General features: G+C 48.9%; 1 protein-coding gene across 1 annotated transcript in view; it reads right to left on the reverse strand.

The window, feature by feature from the left end:
• The window catches only part of Rab31 (RAB31, member RAS oncogene family), a 126237-nt gene extending 108140 nt beyond the window's left edge, over positions 1–18097 (reverse strand). Inside the window, exon 1 of the mRNA XM_031368604.1 lies at positions 17693–18097. Within this exon, the coding sequence (XP_031224464.1) occupies positions 17693–17731 (39 nt within the window). The 5' untranslated portion in view covers positions 17732–18097. The remainder of the gene's footprint in view (positions 1–17692) is intronic.
• Between the last annotated feature and the right edge of the window lie 3105 nt (positions 18098–21202).

Genomic DNA, 21202 nt, shown 5'->3' on the forward strand with positions numbered 1-21202 from the left:
GCAAGAGCATTACAGGATCTTAAATGTGGAGCCACCTCTCCAGTCCCCTAGTGAGCTGGTTTCAAAAGATGCCTAAGCCACGACTTTACAACGTTAGCCATCCCAGCCTGAAGTGCTTGTATAGCATAACCAAGCTCTGGAAACTAAATAAACTCTGGAAATTATGTGATTTGCATATCGCTAGGGCTGAGGGCAAGAGCAGAGACAGCTGAAGGAGAAAGGCTGCCGCCCACGCCCACCCCCCCGCCCCTCCCAGCTCCATCTGCACCCTGGGACTAGGGCAGTCCCTGCACTGCCTAGGAAACCCCTGTCTTCGAACTGCCACAAAGCATCACTAGGACATATCCTTACAAATAATCAAGACCCTACCATATGCATCGAGTTCAACTTTAAAACAAGCAAAGATAAACTGTCTGGGGTGGGGTTACTTTTTGTGGAAGGCAATGGTTGGAAGAATGGGGAGCTGCTGGCAGTTAATCTCTTATTAATCTAAGTGCCTACATAGGTCGGTTACATTTGTGCAAGGCTGTGAGTTCAACTTAATCTGTGCACTTCACTGTTAGGCTTCAACCTAAAAACATAAAGAATATGTCTACAGTATCCGTATGCTCAACCAAAAGCTCTTCCTTGTCAGGCCCTAGAACAAAGCTTATTAAAGAGAACTCCATCAGGAGCCCTCTTGTAGAAAGGATTCCTTTAAAATCCTCTAAACCTTAAGGTCACTAGACTGTAAAATCATCTGAGGGGGGAGGGAGAAGCTGGTAGGAAAAGATTTTGAAAATGGCATGCCGGGTGAGGTCCCTCTGTTAGAGTGTGGAATATGTACCCTAGAAGTTCATGTGCTACCACGTGGTCTCCAGCTACTGGCGCTGTATCGAGAGGCTGTAGACTCCCTTACCTTTTAAGGTAAGGCCAGGCTGACAGAAGTAGGCCGCAGAGGGCTGGCCTTCCAGTCTGGCCAGTTACTAGACAGTTGTCTTTGCTTTCTGTTTATTCCTGAGATGTGAGCTATCACAGACCCAGGCACTCTAGTCACCACATTTGCTCCCCCCATACTCCCATACTGGACCAAACCCTTTTTTTTTTTTTTTTTTTTTTTTTTTTTTTGGTTTTCGAGACAGGGTTTCTCTGTGTAGCTCTGGCTGTCCTGGAGCTCACTCTGTAGACCAGGCTGGCCTTGAACTCAGAAATCTGCCTGCCTCTGCCTCCCAAGTGCTGGGATTAAAGGCGTGCACCACCACTGCCTAGCTTTTTTTTTTTTTAACCAAACCCTTTCAAACTAAGCCCTGACTCCCCATACTCGGCTTCTGTTGGGCATTCTATTTTAGAGAACAGAAAAGGAATTGATACAAACATGTTATCTATGGAAAGTGTGAGCATTTTACAAATAAGGAAGCTAAGTTCCCCAGAAATCTTACTTGCCAGGCACTAGGTGCCAATCTTCTTGTCTCCCGAGCTAATCCACTGACCGCACTGAGCCCTTCAACAGCAGACCAAGGAACTCTTAAATTTAACATTTAAACATTTCCTGAACCAAATTCATCGAGCTCCTGTGTAGCCTATGAGGAGCTGAAAGGAGAAGAGTTAAAGTCACAGGGCTATGTCTTGGACAAGGAGCTATGAAATTTCGAACAGCCCAAAAGACCACAGTCACCTACCCCGACACGGCCACCATCTTTCACACCCGCCAACCAGAGACAAGGCCTCCCATAGCGGGTGTTGTGAAGGTTGAATGTAAGCGCGTGTGGGCAGCCCAGTGTGGTCTGAAAACTGGCTAGCCTAACTGCTGTGGTCATGCCTAGTAAGTATACTTAGATCCTCAGAACTGCTCTCAAGAGCAGACCGCTCCCAGGAACGGCCTCTGTCTCTTCACACCTAACATGGGCTCAGAACTGAGGAACTATCGTCTTGACTTCTCAAAGGACAGAACGGACTAGGGAGACTAGTCGGACTAGTCCTAGAACGGACTAGGACTAGCCTGGAGAGACTGCTCCGTACCTAAGAGTGCATCCGGCCAGCCCTTTCCGAGGACCTGAGTTTGGTCCTTAGCATCCCCTGCTGGCTGCCCGCAAGTACCTCTAACTCCAGCTCCTAGGGTCTAACACCCTTTCTGGCCTCCTCAGGTGATCTGGACAAGGAGAATGTGCACACGTGCAGGAATGCGCAAACAAGCGAATAAAGAAAGCAAGCCTTTAAAAGACAAAAGCAGAACACTTTGCCCGGGACCCTGACGCTAAGGAAATTTACCAGTCTTCCTCCCACACATACTTCAGACCTGGTCCAATGCTTCAATCAGATTATTTTAAAAGAATTTTTTTAATTCAAGTTCACTCTCTAAAGTGGTTTGAATAAGAATGGCCCCTAGAGGCTCCTATATTTGAATGCTTGGTACCTAGCTGGTGGAACTGTTGGGGAAGGATTAGAAGAGGAGGTGTGGCCTCGTTGGAGGAAGTATGTCACTGGGAGTGGGGCTTGAGGTTTCAAAAGCCCACACCAGGCCCAGCCCCCTCCCCCTCTCTGCCTCCTGCTTGTGGATCGGATGTGAGCTCTCAGCTACTGCTCCAGGCCATGCCTGTCTCCCCGCTGCCATGCTCCCTGCCATGATGGTCATGGACTCACCCTCTGAAACCATAAGGATACCCGCAATTAAACGCTTTCTTTTAAAAGTTGCCTCAGGGGCCAGCGCAGGGTCCCCACCACGCTACACTCCCGCCTGCCTTGCGCTCCTCTGTCCAATTTTCTAGCGCCTTAAAATGGGCAGTGGTGGCACACGCCTTTAATCCCAGCACCTGGGAGGCAGATGCAGGCGGATTTCTGAGTTCAAGGCCACCCTGATCTACAGGGTGAGTTCTAGGACAGCAAGGACTACACAGAGAAACCCTGTCTCAAAAAAACAGAAAAAAAAAAAAAAAACTTGCCTCAGTCCCGGTGTTTCTGCATAGCAACAGAATGGTGACTAGGACATACCCATCCCATCCCCACTTTTTTCTCCCTGCAGTGCTGGGGACGCACTCGACCACCGGGCCACACCTCAGTCCCAACACATACACACATTTTTTTTTAAAGATTTATTTTATTTATTATGTGTATGAGTACACTGTAGCTGTACAGATGGCAGTGAGCCATCATGTGTGTGGCTGCTGGGAATTGAACTCAGGACCTCTGCTGGCCCTGCTCACTCCAGCCCACTCGCTCCACCCCGCAAGAGGGCGTCGGATGTCATTACGGGTGGTTGTGAGCCACCATGTGGTTGCTGGGATCCGAACTCAGGACCTTCAGAAGAGCAGTCAGTGCTCTTACCCACTGAGCCATCTCGCCAACCCACATACACACTTTAAAAAAAAAAAAACTCATAATATTTTTTGTTTGTTGTTTGTTTGTTTGTTTGTTTGTGAAGGAAGGTCTCTGTATATCCCTGGCTGTCCTGGAGCTCACTCTGTAGACCAGGCTGACCTCAAACTCAAGAGATTCAGCTCCCTCTGCCTCCCAATTGCTAGGATTAAAGGAATGTACCACCAAGACCTGGCTTAAGGATCATTTTATCAATGGAAAGTCCTTACGGGTATGACACAGCTTTGAGTTTCAGGTTCCCCTCGGTAAGATGGACATGATAATAGAAATCGCCCCTATAATCCCCTGTGGTTTGGTTCACAAAATATCTATTCAGGAGAGATTAAACATGGTCATGAAGTATGGTGGTGCATGCCTACGAGCAAGCACTTGCAAGGTTAAGGAAAGAAAATAATGAGTTCTAGACCATCCAAAACTATACTCACTAATTATGTCTTTATTATTGTTATTATTCTTTCATCCTTTTTTACACTCCAGTTTTTATCCCTCTCCCAGTCTGCCCTGACTGGTCCCCATCCCATACCTCCTTCCTCCTTTGCCCCCACACTTTACAAGAGGATGTCCCCCTCCCTCCACTCCACCCCAGCAGACCTCCCTACTCCCTGGGGGCTCAGGTCTCTCAAGGGTTAGATGCACCTTCTCTCACAGAGGCCAGACCAGGCCATCCTCTGCTCAGCTGGTGTATGCTGCCTGGTTGGTGTCTCAGTGTCTGAGAGATCTCGAGGGTCCTCCTCCAGGGCTGCCCTCCTCCTCAGCTTCTTTTTGTAAACGGCGACTACAGACCACCAGTTCTTGCTGTTTTTTCATTCAGGGATGTAAGTCTAACATTCCTACTTTTCTTCTAGAGTGGCCTTAACGACCGTGGTGAACAGGAAGGGGAAATGTCATCCTGGGATCTGTGACGCAGGACACAGAAGCCTTTAGGCGGTCACCCACCCAGGCTTCTCAGAAAATGTTTTGTGGAACCAGCCATGCAACACGCAACTCTCAGGACCCGGGGAGAAAATGTTATGAGGGAAAAAAAGATGCCTGATTCACTAGTCCAACCTGGACACCAGGAATATAAGTGACCAATAAATAAATAGATAAATAATAAATAAATAAATAAATAAATAAATAAATAAATAAATAAATAAGAAACTGTGTGCTCTGAACTTGTAAGTCAGAAGGGGCCATCTGAGAGCACTCAACCCACAGGACCCCAGATTGCTCCTCTCAGCACACAGCCAAGCGACACTCAGCATGCCAGTGCTATCTAAGGCTGTGGGATGTTAATTCTTTTTCCTTCGCCTGCAACAATTACAAGCTCATTGAGGTTGTATACCAACATCCTTCTTAATTACATTCTCCAGTGTTTCTATGAGTGGGAAAGACAGGAACAATGTCTGGCTTCAACCCAAGGTTGTGTGTGGTTCCTTCAAAGCCAGGACTGCCAAGACCCATGGGAGAACCGTGACAGACTATTGTCCTGGCTACCAGTTTCTAACTGCTGGTTTTCTTTTCACCCAGTGACTTTGAGGGAGGGCACTACTGGGGATCAACCCCAGGTTCTCATGCGCATAGGCATGTGCTATACCACTGAGCTATATCCCTAGGCTTCATGTGTTACTCTTCTCTTTTTTGTTTTGTTTTGTTAGGTTTTTTAACTTAAAAAGTATTTATTTTTTAAGATTTATTAATGTATTTTATGTGTATGAGTAAGTACACTATAGCTGTTTTCAGACACTCCAGAAGAGGGCATAGACCCTATTACAGATGGTTGTGAGCCACCATGTGGTTGCTGGGGAGTTGAACTCAGGACCTCTGGAAGAGCAGTCAATGCTCTTAACCACTGAGCCATCTCTCCAGCCCCCGTTACTCTTCATTTTGAGACAGGGTCTCTTTAAGTCACTCAGGCTGGCTCACTCATCCTGTGTGGTTCAATCAGACCTTGAATTTGTTATCTTCCTCATTAGGCCACTGGGATTATAAGCCTGTATCACCAGACCTGATTCACCCATCCATAGATAATTTTTGTTCAGGAGGAAATCTTGGACAAAGTTAGTACACACTTTATTCTCTGTGTGTCCATGTGTTTCAGGAGATTTCATGATTGCCCATGACTTCAAAGTTAGTATGTATAGTATATAATCATATATAAGTGTGCTTGTATATAATCATGTATGTGTCTGTGTGGTGGTTTGAATATGCTTGGCCCATGGAGTGGCATTATTAGGAGATGTAGTCTTATTGAAGTAGGTGTGGCCTTGTTGGAGTAGGTGTGTCACTGTGGGTGTGGGGTTTAAGACCCTAGTCCTAGCTGCCTGAAAGCCAGTCTTCTCCTATAAGCTTCAGATGAAGATGTAGAACTCTCAGCTCCTCCTGCTCCATGCCCGCCTGGATGCTGCCATGTTCACATATTGATGATAATGGACTGAGCCTCTGAACCTGCAAGCCAGCCCTGATTAAATGTTGTCCTTGTAAGAGTTGTCTTGGTCATGGTGTCTGTTCACAGCAGCAAAACTAACTAAGACAGTATGTGTATGTATAAATATATATATGTGATCGTGATTATATACATATCATATATTGTAGGTTATATACATAACCCTACGTATATAATCATGAATGAGGATCTGCATATCTTAGGTGCCACAAGAGCTATGCAGAGTGAGTCAAAAGCAAAAGCCCCAAAGTGAGTCAGTCACACGCATGACTCACACGGACAGCAGTCACATGTGGAAATCAGTGCATTATATGGCATGCCAGCTCTGTTGTTAAAATGTTTACATTTTGGTTATGAAGACATTAAAATTAGTGTTAGTTTATTATGTATATTATTATGCCTTAAGTCCTCTTATTAAGAGTAGCCTATGCTGGGCAGTGGTGGCGCACGCCTTTAATTCCAGCACTTGGGAGGCAGAGGCAGGTGGATTTCTGAGTTCGAGGCCAGCCTGGTCTACACAGTGAGTTCCAGGACAGTCAGGGTAACACAGAGAAACCCTGTCTCCAAAAACAAACAAACAAACAAATAAACAAACAAAAAAGAGTAGCCTATGAGCCGGGCACTGGTGGCACATGCCTTTAATCCCAGCACTTGGGAGGCAGAGGTATGCAGATCTCTGAGTTCAAGGCCAACCTGGTCTACAGAGTGAGTTCCACGACAGCCAGGGCTACACAGAGAAACCGTGTCTCGAAAAACGAAAAAAAAAAATTGATGTCATATTTATTAACAGCTCTTTATAAAAATGAATTGCTTTGGGAGAGCAATTAAATTATTTAAATTATTCGTATCTCATTTAAATGCTTTTCGTGGATGAAACCTCATGAGCTCTTTGCTTTATTTTGCCACCTCATCTTTGACAAAGGACAGAGCCAGCTCCGTGTAGCATGCATGGCAAAGCTGCCACTGAGGCTACCTGGGCGGGGAGGTTCCAGGGCAGACAGTGGTGAGATCCTGCTCAACAGTCCGTGCGGACCAACGTGCACATCTAGGCTCTTCACCATGGTCTTTTAGATCATACCAGGAGGAGTAGTGACGTAGTTCAACCAGGTCCCACTTCCACAGGATGGTTCCTAGCATCCTTGGGTGGGCCCTACGCATGATGCCAAGTTGACCCCCATAAAAGACGAGCTCGACTGCATCACTGCTCAGTCTGAAAACCTCCCACAGCTCCCAGACCTGATAGATGCTGAGCCATCCTTAGAACACCCTTCCACATTCTACCTATACACCAAGCACACTCTGCCCTGTCTACAGCTCCAAGTCAGAAAGCACACGTCTTGACTTCCTGGAGCCCAAAGTAAACATGAACTTGTTGGTTGTGGAAATGAAAATGGGTACACATGTTAAGAGCACACACTCACGCTAACTCTAAGACCACCTGATGCAGAGCAGTGTGGTGATTAAATGCAGACTGGGCTCCCACGATATTTCCTTAATACTGGCTCCCCACACAATGAGTGACATTGTTCCTGTGTGTCTGCATGCTAAGGTGTCATGTGTGCCTGTGTCAAGATTTAATTTGCCCATACTCCAAGACTATCCAAGACACTTAGAGACCACCTGTCTACCGCATTCAGGATGCAGGAGTCACTGTCACCTCCCAGACTCTGGGCAATGCTTTGGTGGGTCGCCCCACACCAGACTCCTAAGGACAACCCTCATAAAGGGTGAGTCCAACTGTGTCACCGAGCCGTATGAAAACTTTCAACAGTTCTATGACCTGATTCCAAGGAAATGCTCAACCATCCCATCCACAGTCAGACAGATACACACACACACACACACACACACACACACACACACACACACCTTCACAAACTGGATGCAAACCTACAACTGGCTCCTCAGACCACACCCTGCACTCACCTTAAGACCATTCCTTTTTTTTTTGTTTTGTTTTTGTTTTTTGTTGTTGTTGTTGTTGTTTCGAGACAGGGTTTCTCTGTGTAGCCCTGGCTGTCCTGGAACTCACTCTGTAGACCAGGCTGGCCTCGAACTCAGAAATCCGCCTGCCTCTGCCTCCCAAGTGCTGGGATTAAAGGTGCGGCAACACTGCTCGGCCTTAAGACCACTCTTAATGGTCTTTCCTTGCTTTTTTTTCTCCAGGAGTTCTAGTTGGCAGTCTGTCTCTCGGGCTGTCAGCTCTGTGAGATGGAGCTCATGGTACCTTTTGTCATCTCTGGAATGTTTCACCCGCACAGCAGACACTCAGTCAATTCCTGTGGCACCTGCCAGAGCATCACTTGATCTGTGCTGGGGTGGGGCACAGGAGGTGGGAAGGGAAGATTTCCACACTAACCCTGCCTCTCCTCTTTCTATGCCAATCTAAACAGGCCTGAGTGGTGCAGCAGAGAATACCACTAAGAGATGACAATGTAGAAATCGGCACCTTGGGCTGGTGTCGCTCGATGGTGGAGCTCATGTAAAAAGGCTCTGGGTTCAATCTGCCACTGAACGATAGGGAGGGAGTGAGGGAGGCAGGAAGGGAAAGAAAAAGTACACAGGAAACAGGAAAGAGTTTGCACACAAACCTGCCTACGACTGACATCATATCCGTGGACTTATATCTTCCCTAGACCCCATTTTGAGAATGGTCAATCCATGGAATAGGGACCTGGTAAGGCTGGCACAGATAAACTCCTTTCTGCTGTCGCCACGGACAGCCCAGTTGTCTTGTTAATGTCAAACCTGTCATTTCGCCCTACAGAGGGGGAAACTCAAACTCCAAGGCCCTCTGACCCAAACTCACCTCTTAGTGTCATCCCATTGCCTGTCATTTCTACTACAAATTAAACAGCTGCTACATGGTATCCATTTCCTCAGCCGTCAGAGGTCTTCGGAGGCTCTGAAAGTGGCATACTTGTTTGTCTTCAGACCGCCATTCTGCGGGCCTCAGGGTTTCTTGTTTGTTTTGTTTTGTTTTTTTCTGGGATTTGAACTCAGGACCTTCGGAAGAGCAGTCAGTGCTCTTACCCGCTGAGCCATGTGGCCAGCCCAGGCCTCAGTTTTTTGATAACCCAAGTCTCACATCCACCTCCAGGGGAACGGGTAGGAGAGAGTGGAAATGGCAGTCCAGGTTAAATAGAAACAGTCGCATCTGGGCTGAAGACATGGCTCAGTGGTTAACAGCACTGGCTGCTCCTTCAGGTGACCCAGGTTCAATTCCCAGAACCCACATAGCAGCTGACAACTGTCTGTCACTGCAGTTCTAGAGGATCCATTACATCAGGGATGTATGTGGTGAACATGTCTGTGTGTGCAGGCAAAATACCCGTATGCATAAAATGAAGTAAATAGATCTTTAAAAAAATATAGTCACATCAAAGCCACCAGAGAAGGCCAGCAGGCACAGAAATAGATCAGGTAAAATCACGGGATACAGCTCTTCCATCCAGACATGATGCTGGAGAAGGAGCCAAGACCAAGAGTTCTACACCGGGATCCGTAGGCGGCAGAAAGATAGTGAGATACTGTCCTAGCTCGAGCATCTCAAAGCCCACCTCCAGGAACAAACTTCCTCCAACGAAGCCACACCCACTCCAACAAGGCCACGCCCCCTGACAGTGCCACGCCCTGGGGGCCTATAGGGACCATTTTCATTCAAACCACCACAAGGGTTTGGCAGTGAGGGTGTTTGCTATTCAAGCCTGCCAACCTATATTCAATCAGAGAAGTCCTGGAAGTTGTCTTCTGGCCCCCACGCTCCCTCGGTGACACAGGCACGCCCACAGTTGGACACGCATAATAAGAAATGAGAACAAAAAGGGGGAGGGGCTATGTAAATATTCCGGAATCTGAAAAACACCACAGTAGGGACTGCTTTGTTCCTAAGCATTTTAGGCGAATGGTACTGAGCCTGTAATTTGTCTTTTCCACTTTCCCGATAAAATGTATGCTTCCACGGTGGCTAGCTCTGTCGATCAGACACAACCTAGAATCTCCTTGAAAGAAAGCCTTAATTAGGCGGGTCTGTGGGGAAACATCTTCATTGCCTTAACTGATGTAGGAGGCTCCCCGCCCCCCACGAGTCTCGGTGGGGCTTTCTGGTGGCAGCCCAGGGCAGGCTTTTTCTTCTCTGCTCCCTCCACCTCCACTGGAGAGTTCAGCTACTCAGTTGTTTCCACTGCTGACCCCTTCACTGACATTACAAACAGGCTCTGTAGGTTTCCAACACAGACTCAAGAGAAGCGTCTCTCCGGGAACCCGCCAGGCCTCAGGCACAGATTGGGACTGCTGGGGCACCTAGTCCTCTGGACTGAAGAGCTACGAAGTTCTCACCCTCTCCACTCTGAGACAGTTATTGTTGGACTATTCAGACCATGTAAACCAACCCAACAGATTTTCTTCTGGCATACATTCATTCTGTTGGGTCTCGGGGGCTGGTCCCATAGAGGGGTGGTTCTCAACCTGTGGATCGCGATCCCTCCGAGGGCCAAATGACCCTCTCTTTCGTGGGGATCACCTAAGGCCATCGGAAAACTCGGATCTCGACAATTTGTGACAGTAGCAAAATTGTAGTTGTGAAATAGCAACAAAAACAGTTTTATGGTTGGGGCCACCACAACATGAAGAACTGTACCAAAGGGTCACAGCATTAGGAAGGTTGAGAAGCACTGCTCTAAAGAATCCTGGCTAAGGGGCTGGAGAGATGGCTCAGTGGTTAAGAGCACTGACTGCTTTTCCAGAGGTCCTGAGTTCAATTCCCAGCAGCCACATGGTGGCTCACAATCATCTGTAATGGGATCCGATGCCCTCTTCTGGTGTGTCTGAAGACAGTGTACTCATATACATAAAATAAATAAATAAATCTTTAAAAAAAATGTACATGCTTGGGGGTGACTCTAGCTGAGATTCCTAGCATGGTATGGATCCTGAAGAGGCCACTTCCTGTATCCCAGGCAGGACTCCCAGTGGAAGGGTAAGGACATCAATCCATCCACAAAGTCTTTGATCCAAAGTGTGTCCTGCCTACAGAGATGTTCAGGGACAGAAATAGAGCAGAGAAGGAGGGAATGACCAAGCAATGACCGCCCCAAACTGAGACCAAGCCCAGGGGCAAGAACCAATCCCTGACACCATTAATGATACTCTGCTATGCCTGCAGACAGGAGCCTGGTCTGACTGTCCTCTGAGTCGCCAATGTAGCCAATGGAAAGAGCTGCAGAGACTCACACCCTAACATTAGATGGAGCTCTCGGGGACACTTGTGGAAGAGTTAGGAGAAAGACTGAGGGACAGGAAGAGGCAGGGACTTCATAGGAAAACCAACAGAGTCAACTAACTTGGACCATTGGGGGCTCCCAGAGACTGGATCACCATCCAAAGAGCAAGCATGGGATGGATATGTAGCAAATGTGCAGCTTGGTCTTCACACGGGTCCCTCAAACAACTGGAGCAGAGGCTGTCCCTGAATCTGCCTGCCTGCCTGCCTGGGATCCCACATCCCTATGGAAAGCCTTGTCTAGTCTCAGCAGGGAAGCATGTGCCTAGTCCTTCAACACTTGATGTGTGGGGGGGGAGGTTTGACGGTAGAGGGTAGGGATGGAATGGGGGATAGGAGAGGGTTACACCCAGAGGGGGGGCTTCCCCTTCTAATGGGAATGGGGGAGGACTTAACGTAAGAGGGTACTGGGAGGAGAGGAAGGGTTGATATTGGGTTGTAAAGTGAATAAATAAATAGTCAAAAATAAAATATATAATAATAATAATAACAACAACAATGATAATATGCACACTGGAGCTGCAGCAGAGACCCCAGCATCCTGGGATGACTGACTGCCAAGCTGCTCCATCTGGAGTAGCACCGGGTGGAGTAGCACTCAGAGCCCGTGGGATACTCTCTGTGTGCGCTACCCACGGCAGAGCTGGAGAGACGGGGCTGGAGGACCACCAGCACTGAGCTTTCTGTACCATTGGACTTCGGTTTTATTTTGACTTGCTTATAACTGTGCCATGATTCATCCCTCTTGGAGATTGTAGGAAAGTTTTAAAGTTATTTTTTATTTTATAGGAGCCCACGGTTGAGAAACTTTTCTAAAGAGACTGAATGTTTTAGAAAGACTTGAGACTTTGGATTTTTTTAAAGAGACTGAACTTTTAACGTGCTTGACTTTTTAAAGACTGTGGAAATTTTAAAGGTTTCAGTGTATAATATTGTGATATTAACATTAAGGTGTCATCTTGGAAACATATAAGAAAGAAACGGTTCTAGTTAAATGGTGATATGCTTGTGTGTCAGGTTGACAAAGGGTCAGTCATGCTGGCTAGTTTTCTGTCAACTTGACACAAGCGAGAGTCATTTGGGAAGGGGAACTCTCAGTTGAGAAAATGTCTCCATAAGCTTGGCCTGAATCTAGGCAACTTCGGGGGCTTGCCTTGATTAACAATTGAACCTGGGCAGATTGTTCTTGGGTCTGTAAGAAAATAGGCTGAGAAAGGCTTAAAAAGCAAACCAGTAAGCGGCACTCCTCCATAGCCTCTGCTTCAGTTCCTGCCTCCAGGTTCTGGCCCTCACTTCCCTCAGGGATGGAGGATGGCCTGGAGTTATAAGATGCAGTTAACCCTTTGTTCCCCACACCCCTCTTAGTCATGGTGTTTTATCACAGCAGTAGAATCCCTAAAGAAGGTGTCTTAGTCAGGGTTTACTGCTGTGAGCAGACACCATGACCAAGGCAACTCTTACAAGGACAACATTCAATTGGGGCTGGCCTACAGGTTCAGAGGTTCAGTCCATTATCATCAAGGTGGGAATATGGCGGCATCCAGGCTGCATGGTACAGGCAGAGCTGAGAGTTCTACATCTTCATCTGAAGGATGTTAGTGAAAGACTGACTTTCAGGCACTTAGTATAAGGGTCTTAAGCCTAGGCCCAAAGTGACACACCTACTCCAACAGGGCCACATGTTCTAATAGTGCCACTCCCTGGGCCGAGCATGTGCAAACCAGCACATGCCTCAGTTACAATGGAGCTGCCAGGGCAGATGACTTAGGGCAGCAAAGGGTTCTAGGGGCAACCAACCTACGCCTGTGAGACGAGCTATTGATTACCCAGATGGCAGAGCTGAAGGAGCAGATTTGCCCAAGCCTTTTGGGACCCAGGAGATCATGAGCGAGTTCCAGATTCTGAACTATAGAACATGGATTTTGGTTTAGCTTTTTGGTTTGTTTTGTTTTTTGAGACAGGGTATCTCTACGTAGCCTTGGCTGTCCTGGGACTCACTCTGTAGACCAGGCTAGCCTCAAATTCAGAGATCTGCCTGCCTCTGCCTCCCAAGTGCTGGGATTAAAGGCATGCGCCACCACTGCCCAGCCCATGCTTCAGTCTTAATATGACTCTCCTTATACCCTGGTTCTTTCATTTGGGGATAAGAAGTTATTTACTCCTTGACATTATATTCCTTTTCTTTCTTTTTTTTATATTACAGGAGCACACAGATTAGAGATTTTGTTTTTTGTTTTTTTTTTTTCTTAAAAGTCAATAATGGATTGACCCAAATCCCTTTCCTCCCCTGGTCTACAATCGTTTTTAGTAGGAGTATTCTTACCACAGTGCACAATGGAACCAGCTCAGGGAGATAAGCAGAGAGGCCAGTAGCAGTGTGACTCTGGGGTGTGACTGTCAATTATCTCCCTAGACAAGGGGACACATGAAGAAGAGGCCGCTTGCTGAGGTCGGTTCTGAATACCTGTTGAGGCAAAGTGCTGCACCAGCTCTACCAGAGGGAGCAGGTAAGATAAATTCTGGCCCCATCCATGGTAGAGAGGTCACTCGACAGGCAGCCAGGAGAGCTGCGTGCACACAAGTGGTACCCATAGCCCATACCAATGGTGTGGTGTTAGAAATGTCACCGGATGCACTGAGAGATAATGGGGGTTAAGGGAGATAAACAGAGGCTGGAAAGGGGGAATGTAGACACTCTCTCTGATCAGAAAGGATCTGTGTAAGCCCTTACTGTAAGGCTTTGATGGGAGAGAATAATGACTACTCCATCCCAATACAACCCCCTCCCACTGGCTATGCGGTCTGTCTACCCTTTGCAATTTCTCATCCCTACATACTTTCTTTTTTTGTTGTTGTTTTTTGTTTGTTTGTTTTGTTTGTTTGTTTTTTCGAGACAGGGTTTCTCTGTATAGCCCTGGCTGTCTTGGAACTCACTTTGTAGACCAGGCTGGCCTCGAACTCAGAGATCCTCCTGCCTCTGCCTCCCAGGTGCTGGGATTAAAGATGTGCACCACCACAGCCCAGCCATACTTTCCACCAACATTTGATGCAGCCAGAGGGCCAGTGCCATTGTCTGGGGGCGGGGGTTGGGGCTCTACAGACACCAGAACAATAAATGATCTGGTGATGTTTTTAAGCATATTGATCTTCTTCGTTTCCCAGAGTATCCAGCCGTGAGAATTTTGTTATATTGAAACAGCAAACTGACCGCTAGATAGTTAGCTATAGCGTGATGTTGGGATTGTCACCCAGTGCCCTGAGAGATAATGGGGGTTAAGTGAATATGTAGATACATAGTTGCTTATGCTAACCTACAGCCATAGGCATTAATTCTCCGTCACTCCCAACCAACTCACGGAACCTTATCTGATGCTTTCGATATCAGAGAGCTCAATATGTCTCACAGCAATGAGCAATCCACTTGACATCTCATGGCTCCGATTGCTGTCTGTGCTTGGAGCTAGAAGCCTGTGCACTGTGGGTCCTAATGCAATTGTGGAGCCCTACCCTATCACAATCCCTGGCACAATCTACCACTCCTCAGAGGGAGCCGGGGAGCCCTCGGGAAGCCCTCGGCTGCACTCTAACTACTTGCTTGGCTGCTAAGGAAGTAGCAGAAGTCTCTAAACTGTTGTCAAGACAACTAGAGCACAAACACAAATCTCTTTGGGATCCCATCAGGAAGCAGCTTTTTAGCATACATGCCCAAAATAAATAGGCCGCTCCTCCCCCTCCTCTTCCCTCTGTCTCCGTCTCCTGCTCTTGCCACATGGCCGTGTGCACTAAAACTGCATACTGGGAAGCTTTCCACCTTTGAGGTTAAGACAGCTGCTGCAATATTGTTTTTGTTCATGTTTGAAAATTTACATTGGGTGGTGTTGTTTTTAAGCATCCTGTTTCATAACGCCAGTTCAGATTCCATGGTGTGATGGCCTGTCACATTACTGGCAAAACTGAGACTTACTGGGCATCCACTGACCACTGCCTGGTGCGGTCCACCAGGCTAACTCTCCACGGCTAGCTTCCACAGTGTGCCCACTGACCCCAGGGGAGAGCATTCACAAGGCTGGCTGTGTTGGCTGCGCTGTCCCCGTGTGGCATAAAAAAGGAGAAAACCCTCACTAAGCTATCAGAGAACGTCCCACGGGCCAGGGCCCGTCCCACGGGCCAGCGCTCGTCCCACCATAAGGCACTCATCAAGAGAAACAGAGTCCGACAAACCAAGTACAGGGTAGTAGAACCAAGGTCCTGAACAAGGTCCACAGGGACAGATATAGCGACCATGCCATCTGGCTCGCTCTCACTTTATCTGTCTCAGTGACCCTAATGTCCTAAGATAAAGCCCCCAAGCCAAAGGCAGGAGCCTGAGACTATAGCAAAGAGTCCCCTGTAGGGATCCAGCCAGAAAACAGCCTGTACCTTGAGCAGGAAGCGTGTCTTCCAACAAGTGACCAAATACAAAGACCGGCCACCAAGCCTCTCCAGCAAGGGTAAGACTTTGCTGTGCGGTAAATATAGTCTTCTACGCAGTTGAAGGTAAAGTTGACAGGGTGTAGATCATACTAAGGCTTCAGGGCTGTGTGACATAGCTTTGAAACAAAACAGGAAGCTGAGTGGCAGCTACATGCTCTATGCCACGCAGAGCAAATGCACCTGACCATGAAGCCAGGGCCTAGGATTCCTGCTAAAATCCTAAAAGGACCATACGGCTCATCATGGACTCAGTTCCTCAGACCAGCAGGAAATGGTCACACACACGTACACACACACACATACACACACATACCATATTCACACATACATATCACACACACACATCTCACACACAACCACACCACACACATACACCCCACACCCCCACCACACAAACACACCACATACAAACATACATCTCACACACATACACACATCTCACACACATACACACAAATACCATACCGCACACATACCCACCACACACACACACACACACACACACACACACACACACACAAGAGACCATCTAGTAAAGTTCTCTGCCTTCAAGGAGAAGGGAATGGTATGTCCAGTCTACAATTAAACCACCCTTTCAGCCCTTCCAGGCCTTGGGGCAGAGGCCAGGCCAGGCCTCCTGACGCCTGGTTCTGAACTCTTGCCACCTTGGTCACTGTCCTGATAGGACACTGAAACTAAAAATTAAAGGTGATGTCAACGGGACTGTGCCTGTGCACCTAGGTGGATTGCAAAGGAGGAGGTGTAACTCGCTCCGAGAGGCAGACTGTTTCCTGTTTCTTCGTTCCCCATGGCTAACTGTTACATGCCCCTCGAACTAACGCTTCCTCTTCCTTGGGGCCTGCCATTCCCTTTGAAATCTTCAAAGGCCTTTCTCCCGTGGGATCCCTAGGTCTAGACTCTTGGACAGCCCCCGCGTGGCCTCGGGAGCAGCATCCCGCCCAGCCTCCTGGGTGAGGAGCCCCAGGGAGGCCTTGCTGGACACTGAGGAGGAAGAAAGGATCCTAGTCAGAACCCCTGGGATTCTCCACTAACCACTAACTAGTGAGAAGTGCTGAGCGCAGTGTGGGGGTCAGCTCCCAACACTTCCTTCCATCAAAGGATCCAAGGGCCCAGATGAAGCCCCAAGCCCCTAACCCACAGTCATTGCCTGTATTCACCTCTACATCTATCCTGACAGACCCATTAGCATTTCTTTGAGAAGAATGAATGTGGCCCCGCTCTTTTATTTGGGAAATACTTTTCCTTGCAGGGCCAGATTTGCCAGCTTCAAGGGCTGAATGCCCGGTGCTAATAATGCCAAAGACTACAGAAGACTACAGAAAACATGGCTTAACACCAGCTCTTATTTGGGAAGACTTCCGGAGTTTGATGTGGGTAGTCCCGAGGAAATGACCCCAAACACTGAATCCCCTGGAGGGGGCAGTTTTCAAGGGACAGCGCAGTGTGGCTGAGTTTGTCAGTCTGGCCCGCCTGTCTCAGGGCTTAGACGCTGTTTCTTTCTTTGTTTTTGACTGCCTTTATATTTCTTGGGACTAAGACTCATTTTGGAAGAGGAAGGGTGATGGGGGCGGGTGTCTTGCTTAATTTTCATCCATGGCACGGAAAGTGTGCTGGTCACACAGTTCATACATAGTTTACTCTTAATGCTTCGCAGTCGGGCCAAAACCCGGGTTCTCCCACTCTTGCTCGGAAGGATTGGTTTGTTGGTTTATTTTGAGAGAATCAAGCGATTGCCACCACTACTCCCTACCCACCCCCGCAGGAGGCAGAGGAAAACCAGTGCCTCCGCAGAGTTACTTAAAACATTCCTCAGGGCGGGAACCACCAGTGGCAGAGGCAAGGGTCCCAGGGTCCCAGGGGCTTCAGGACCCGCTGTCGTCTGGTCCACAATCCCCCCACACACACACCTCCCACCCCTCCACCCCGCCCTGCCCGACCTGCAGCCCGGCGAACCCCAAGGTTGCCACACACGCGGCCGCGGATGCAGCGATCGGAGGCGCTCCGGAGCGTCTGGGACCGGGCGGCCGGTGCGGGGCGCGGGATGGAGCGCGCGGGACCCCGGGGAGCGCTCGGGAGGCGGGCAGCGCGGGGACAAAGGCGCGCAGGAACCGGGGTCCCCGTAGGATGGGGCCAGGACTCACCCCGAGAAGACACACTTTGAGCTCCCGTATCGCCATCATGTGCTCTGGGTCCGGCCGGGCCAGGGCTCAGCAGCATCGTCCGGGCCGCACCGCGCCCAGCCTGCGTCCAGCCGTCTCCTAGGGCTCTCGCCGGCCGCGGGGCGGAACTGCCGAGGCGGCTATTTCTGGGCCGCGGCCTTCGCTGTCGGTCACGTGCCGCCGGCCGGCTCCTCCCGACGCGTCTAGTCTATCTTAGCCGCCGGGGTTCGGCTCCGCCCGGGCCCCGGTCCGCTGCATTCTCCTGGGACCACCCAACACCCGACTTGCGGGCCGACCGTCCCCTCCCGCGATCAGCTCTGAGCCCGGTCGAGCACCACTTGCCCTGGGAGACCTGGACACACGACCCGTCGCGTCAAAAAGAGCCACTCGTACAGTTTATGCTGTTGGCTGTGGTCCCAAGGAAGCACTTCCAAGTCCCTGGGTAGTCCCACCATAAAGTGACTCTGACCTCCAGATGCAAGAAACAGTGGCGAGCGACCGGGATGCGGAGAGGAAAGGGTTAACTCGTCCCTTCTAAGACCAGGGCTTCAAGTCGCTTCCTCCCAACACTTCACTTTACTCTGCACGCATTTTTCTGTATGCAGCAAAGGATGATACGAGAAACAGCCAATTGTTTCCGCTTCCAAAACTGGAACACTAGGGACCGGGAAAAGAAAGGTGCCCTTTGGAGAGGAAGCCCCCTTTCTCCATGTAGAAAACCCTACATGTGTGGGCAGGAGCCTAGCCACCAGTACAGCCAGAAATGCGAGCTGGCAACCCTTCTGCAGACTCCTCTACTAGGAAACTGAGGCTCTGCGCAGCTTCACACAGAGGGGCCATGCCCTTTGTGTGGCCCAGCGTTCCTCCAGCCACTGGATGACTTCATTTGTTGCAGTATGGAAATGACAGCTCTTTAGGAGTAATCTAAATTTACGGGTACTTCTAATTGTAAGCATGTGTTTTAAAAGAACAACACTGGATGTGACTCAGTTGAGAGTGCTTGCCCAGCATGCCTGGGTTTGAACCCCTGCCTAGCAGGCTGTTAGAACCTGATTGATCCAGGCAACCTGGAAATAAAACAGACCAACCAGTACACAAGCAGAATGATCCTTTAATGGAAACAGTGGAAAAACTGTAGTCTGTCAGGCGGTGAGGTGGCCCACGAGTACTTTGTGCTTTCTAGGGCTGAAGGAGCGACTTGGGAGAGGGAAATTTTAGCTGTAAGTGTGTACTTTGTTGTTTCAAGGCCCGGGTGTCAGCAGCAGTTCTCACTACTTGACTTTCCCGTCTGTCTGGTAGGTGTTCTTATCAGTACGCTGAGGCCAAAGTTCCTGTGTCTTTGAAGTTCCTTGTTTTAGGTCTTTAACCCCTGAGAGGCATGACTTTTTTCAGGAGGAGGATCAGAAGTTCAAGACTGGGCTGTGGAGATGGCTCAGCAGGTAAGAGCACTGACTGCTCTTCCGAAGGTCCTGAGTTCAAATCCCAGCAACTACATGGTGGCTCACAACCACCTGCAATGAGATCTGACGTCCTCCTCTGGTGCATCTGAAGACAGCTACAGTTTACTTATAATAATAAATACATCTTTGGGCAGGAGTGAGCGGGGCCTATCCGAGTGAGCAGAGGTTGGTCCTAAATTCAATTCCCAACAACCACATGAAGGCTCACAACCATTTGTACAGCTACAGTGTACTCATACATAAAATAAATAAATCTGAAGAAGAAGAAGAAGGAGGAGGAGGAGGAGGAGGAGGAGGAGTTCAAGATTACCCTGAGCCTATTTAGGAAGGTCCAGTCCAGTCTGGATTACAATGACACCTTGTCTCAAATAAGCAAAACAAAAGCCAGTTTTAAGATGTGTTTGTTTAGGGGTTTGAAGTATATGGATGTCTTATCTGCATGTGCGACTGCACACCAGAAGAGGGCACTGGTGAGCTACAGTTGTGAGCTGCTGTGTGTGTGTGTGTGTGTGTGTGTGTGTGTGTGTGTGTGTGTGTGTGTGTGTTTGGGGAGGGGGTATGGGACCTGGGATCTGAACTCAGCATCTCTGGAAAATCAGCCCGTGCTCTTAACTGCAGAGTCACGTCTCCAGCCCCCCAACCTCCCAGCCCCGCCCCCCCAAAGCAAGTCTTAAGAAAGCATTCTGCATCCCCAGTCCTCTGGCCTCTCTCATAACATCTGATCTTGCCATTTTCTCAGCAGACCAGCACACCGTGCTTATCTGGCAAGCCAGACAGAAGGTACTCAGGCTTGAAGTGGCCTCTCTTGGTGGGAATTCCAAAGGAAGGTCCACAAAAAGAACTCTAGAACCCTGGAGTCAAAGCAGGCCCCAGGACAAGCTTGCAAATCAATTAAATTACCCAGAGTAGCAGGGGCTTTGTGTCAAGGTACAGGTTCATAGAATTGAACAAAAAGTAGCCATGAGTACACGGGTCTTATTCAAGACCTCTTTTGTGCCATTATCTCTCCTTGATTCAGCATCCAAGGACAGCCAGTGCTGTGTGGGCAGACTGAAGACAGGCCACCCAGCATTCCCAGTCCCGGCACAATGCCTCCTCTGTGCTCCGGTTTGCTTAGCTGACAACTGCTAGGTACAGTTGTAGACACCTTGGTCAGGCTTCTTCCGGCCTTCGCTGGTACCTGAGGGTGGATTTGACCCTCCGTATTAAGGTGTGCCCCTTGTAAAGCTGAGGTGTCCTTTCCTTTTACTACTTCCTGCGGACCGAGGTGACTCATAGAACTGCAGTGCGTGCTGACGAGCGTGGACTCTGCCCAGAAGGACACACATAGACAAAATGACCCCCTGTCCCCTTCATCTTTCCCGCATTCCCCTGCTTCTGGTCTCTTCTCCACCACTCTGAGTGTCTGAGATGCGTGTGTGGGCTTTAGACTCCCCTGCCCAAGCTGGGGGCCTCACTGAGAATCACTCCAATCGGTTTGTCTTCTCAGCTCCTGCACCCACTAAAACCCACCTGGATCCTAACTTACCATGATCAAGCTTCTTGGGGGTGGGTTTGTTTGGGAGACAGAATCTTGAGTAGCCCAGGGTGGCCTCAAACTCACCACCGTGTAAACTGAGGCTGGTCTTGAGCCCTCGGTTTTGCCTCATCTTCTCAGGTGCTGGAATGACAGCCATGTGCCACCACACCTGGCTGCTGTGTGACAAAGTCTTGTTTTCTGCTTTCTGTGTCAACCAGACAGGTTCATGGGTTCGTTCTCTTCCTCACCAGGATCTCTCCCTGGACACTTTGACATGGCCTCATAAAAACCAGAGATTGAGCCAAGGATATGCGTAAAGCTGTGCCAGGAAGGACAGATGACTGAGGGAAACAGTTTTAGGACAGTTTTAGGAATGACAGATGCTAAGTGGCTTCCAGGTTCTTAAGGGCACAGTGTACTCTGTTGTGCTCTGTTCCCTTTATGACAGGTTCATGTTTTGTCGCTGAGATACCCAGACCTTATAAAACAAAGTTTGTTTGGCTAGCAGTTTGA

This window comes from Mastomys coucha, unplaced genomic scaffold (genome assembly GCF_008632895.1).
Source record: "Mastomys coucha isolate ucsf_1 unplaced genomic scaffold, UCSF_Mcou_1 pScaffold14, whole genome shotgun sequence".
Taxonomy (NCBI): domain Eukaryota; kingdom Metazoa; phylum Chordata; class Mammalia; order Rodentia; family Muridae; genus Mastomys; species Mastomys coucha.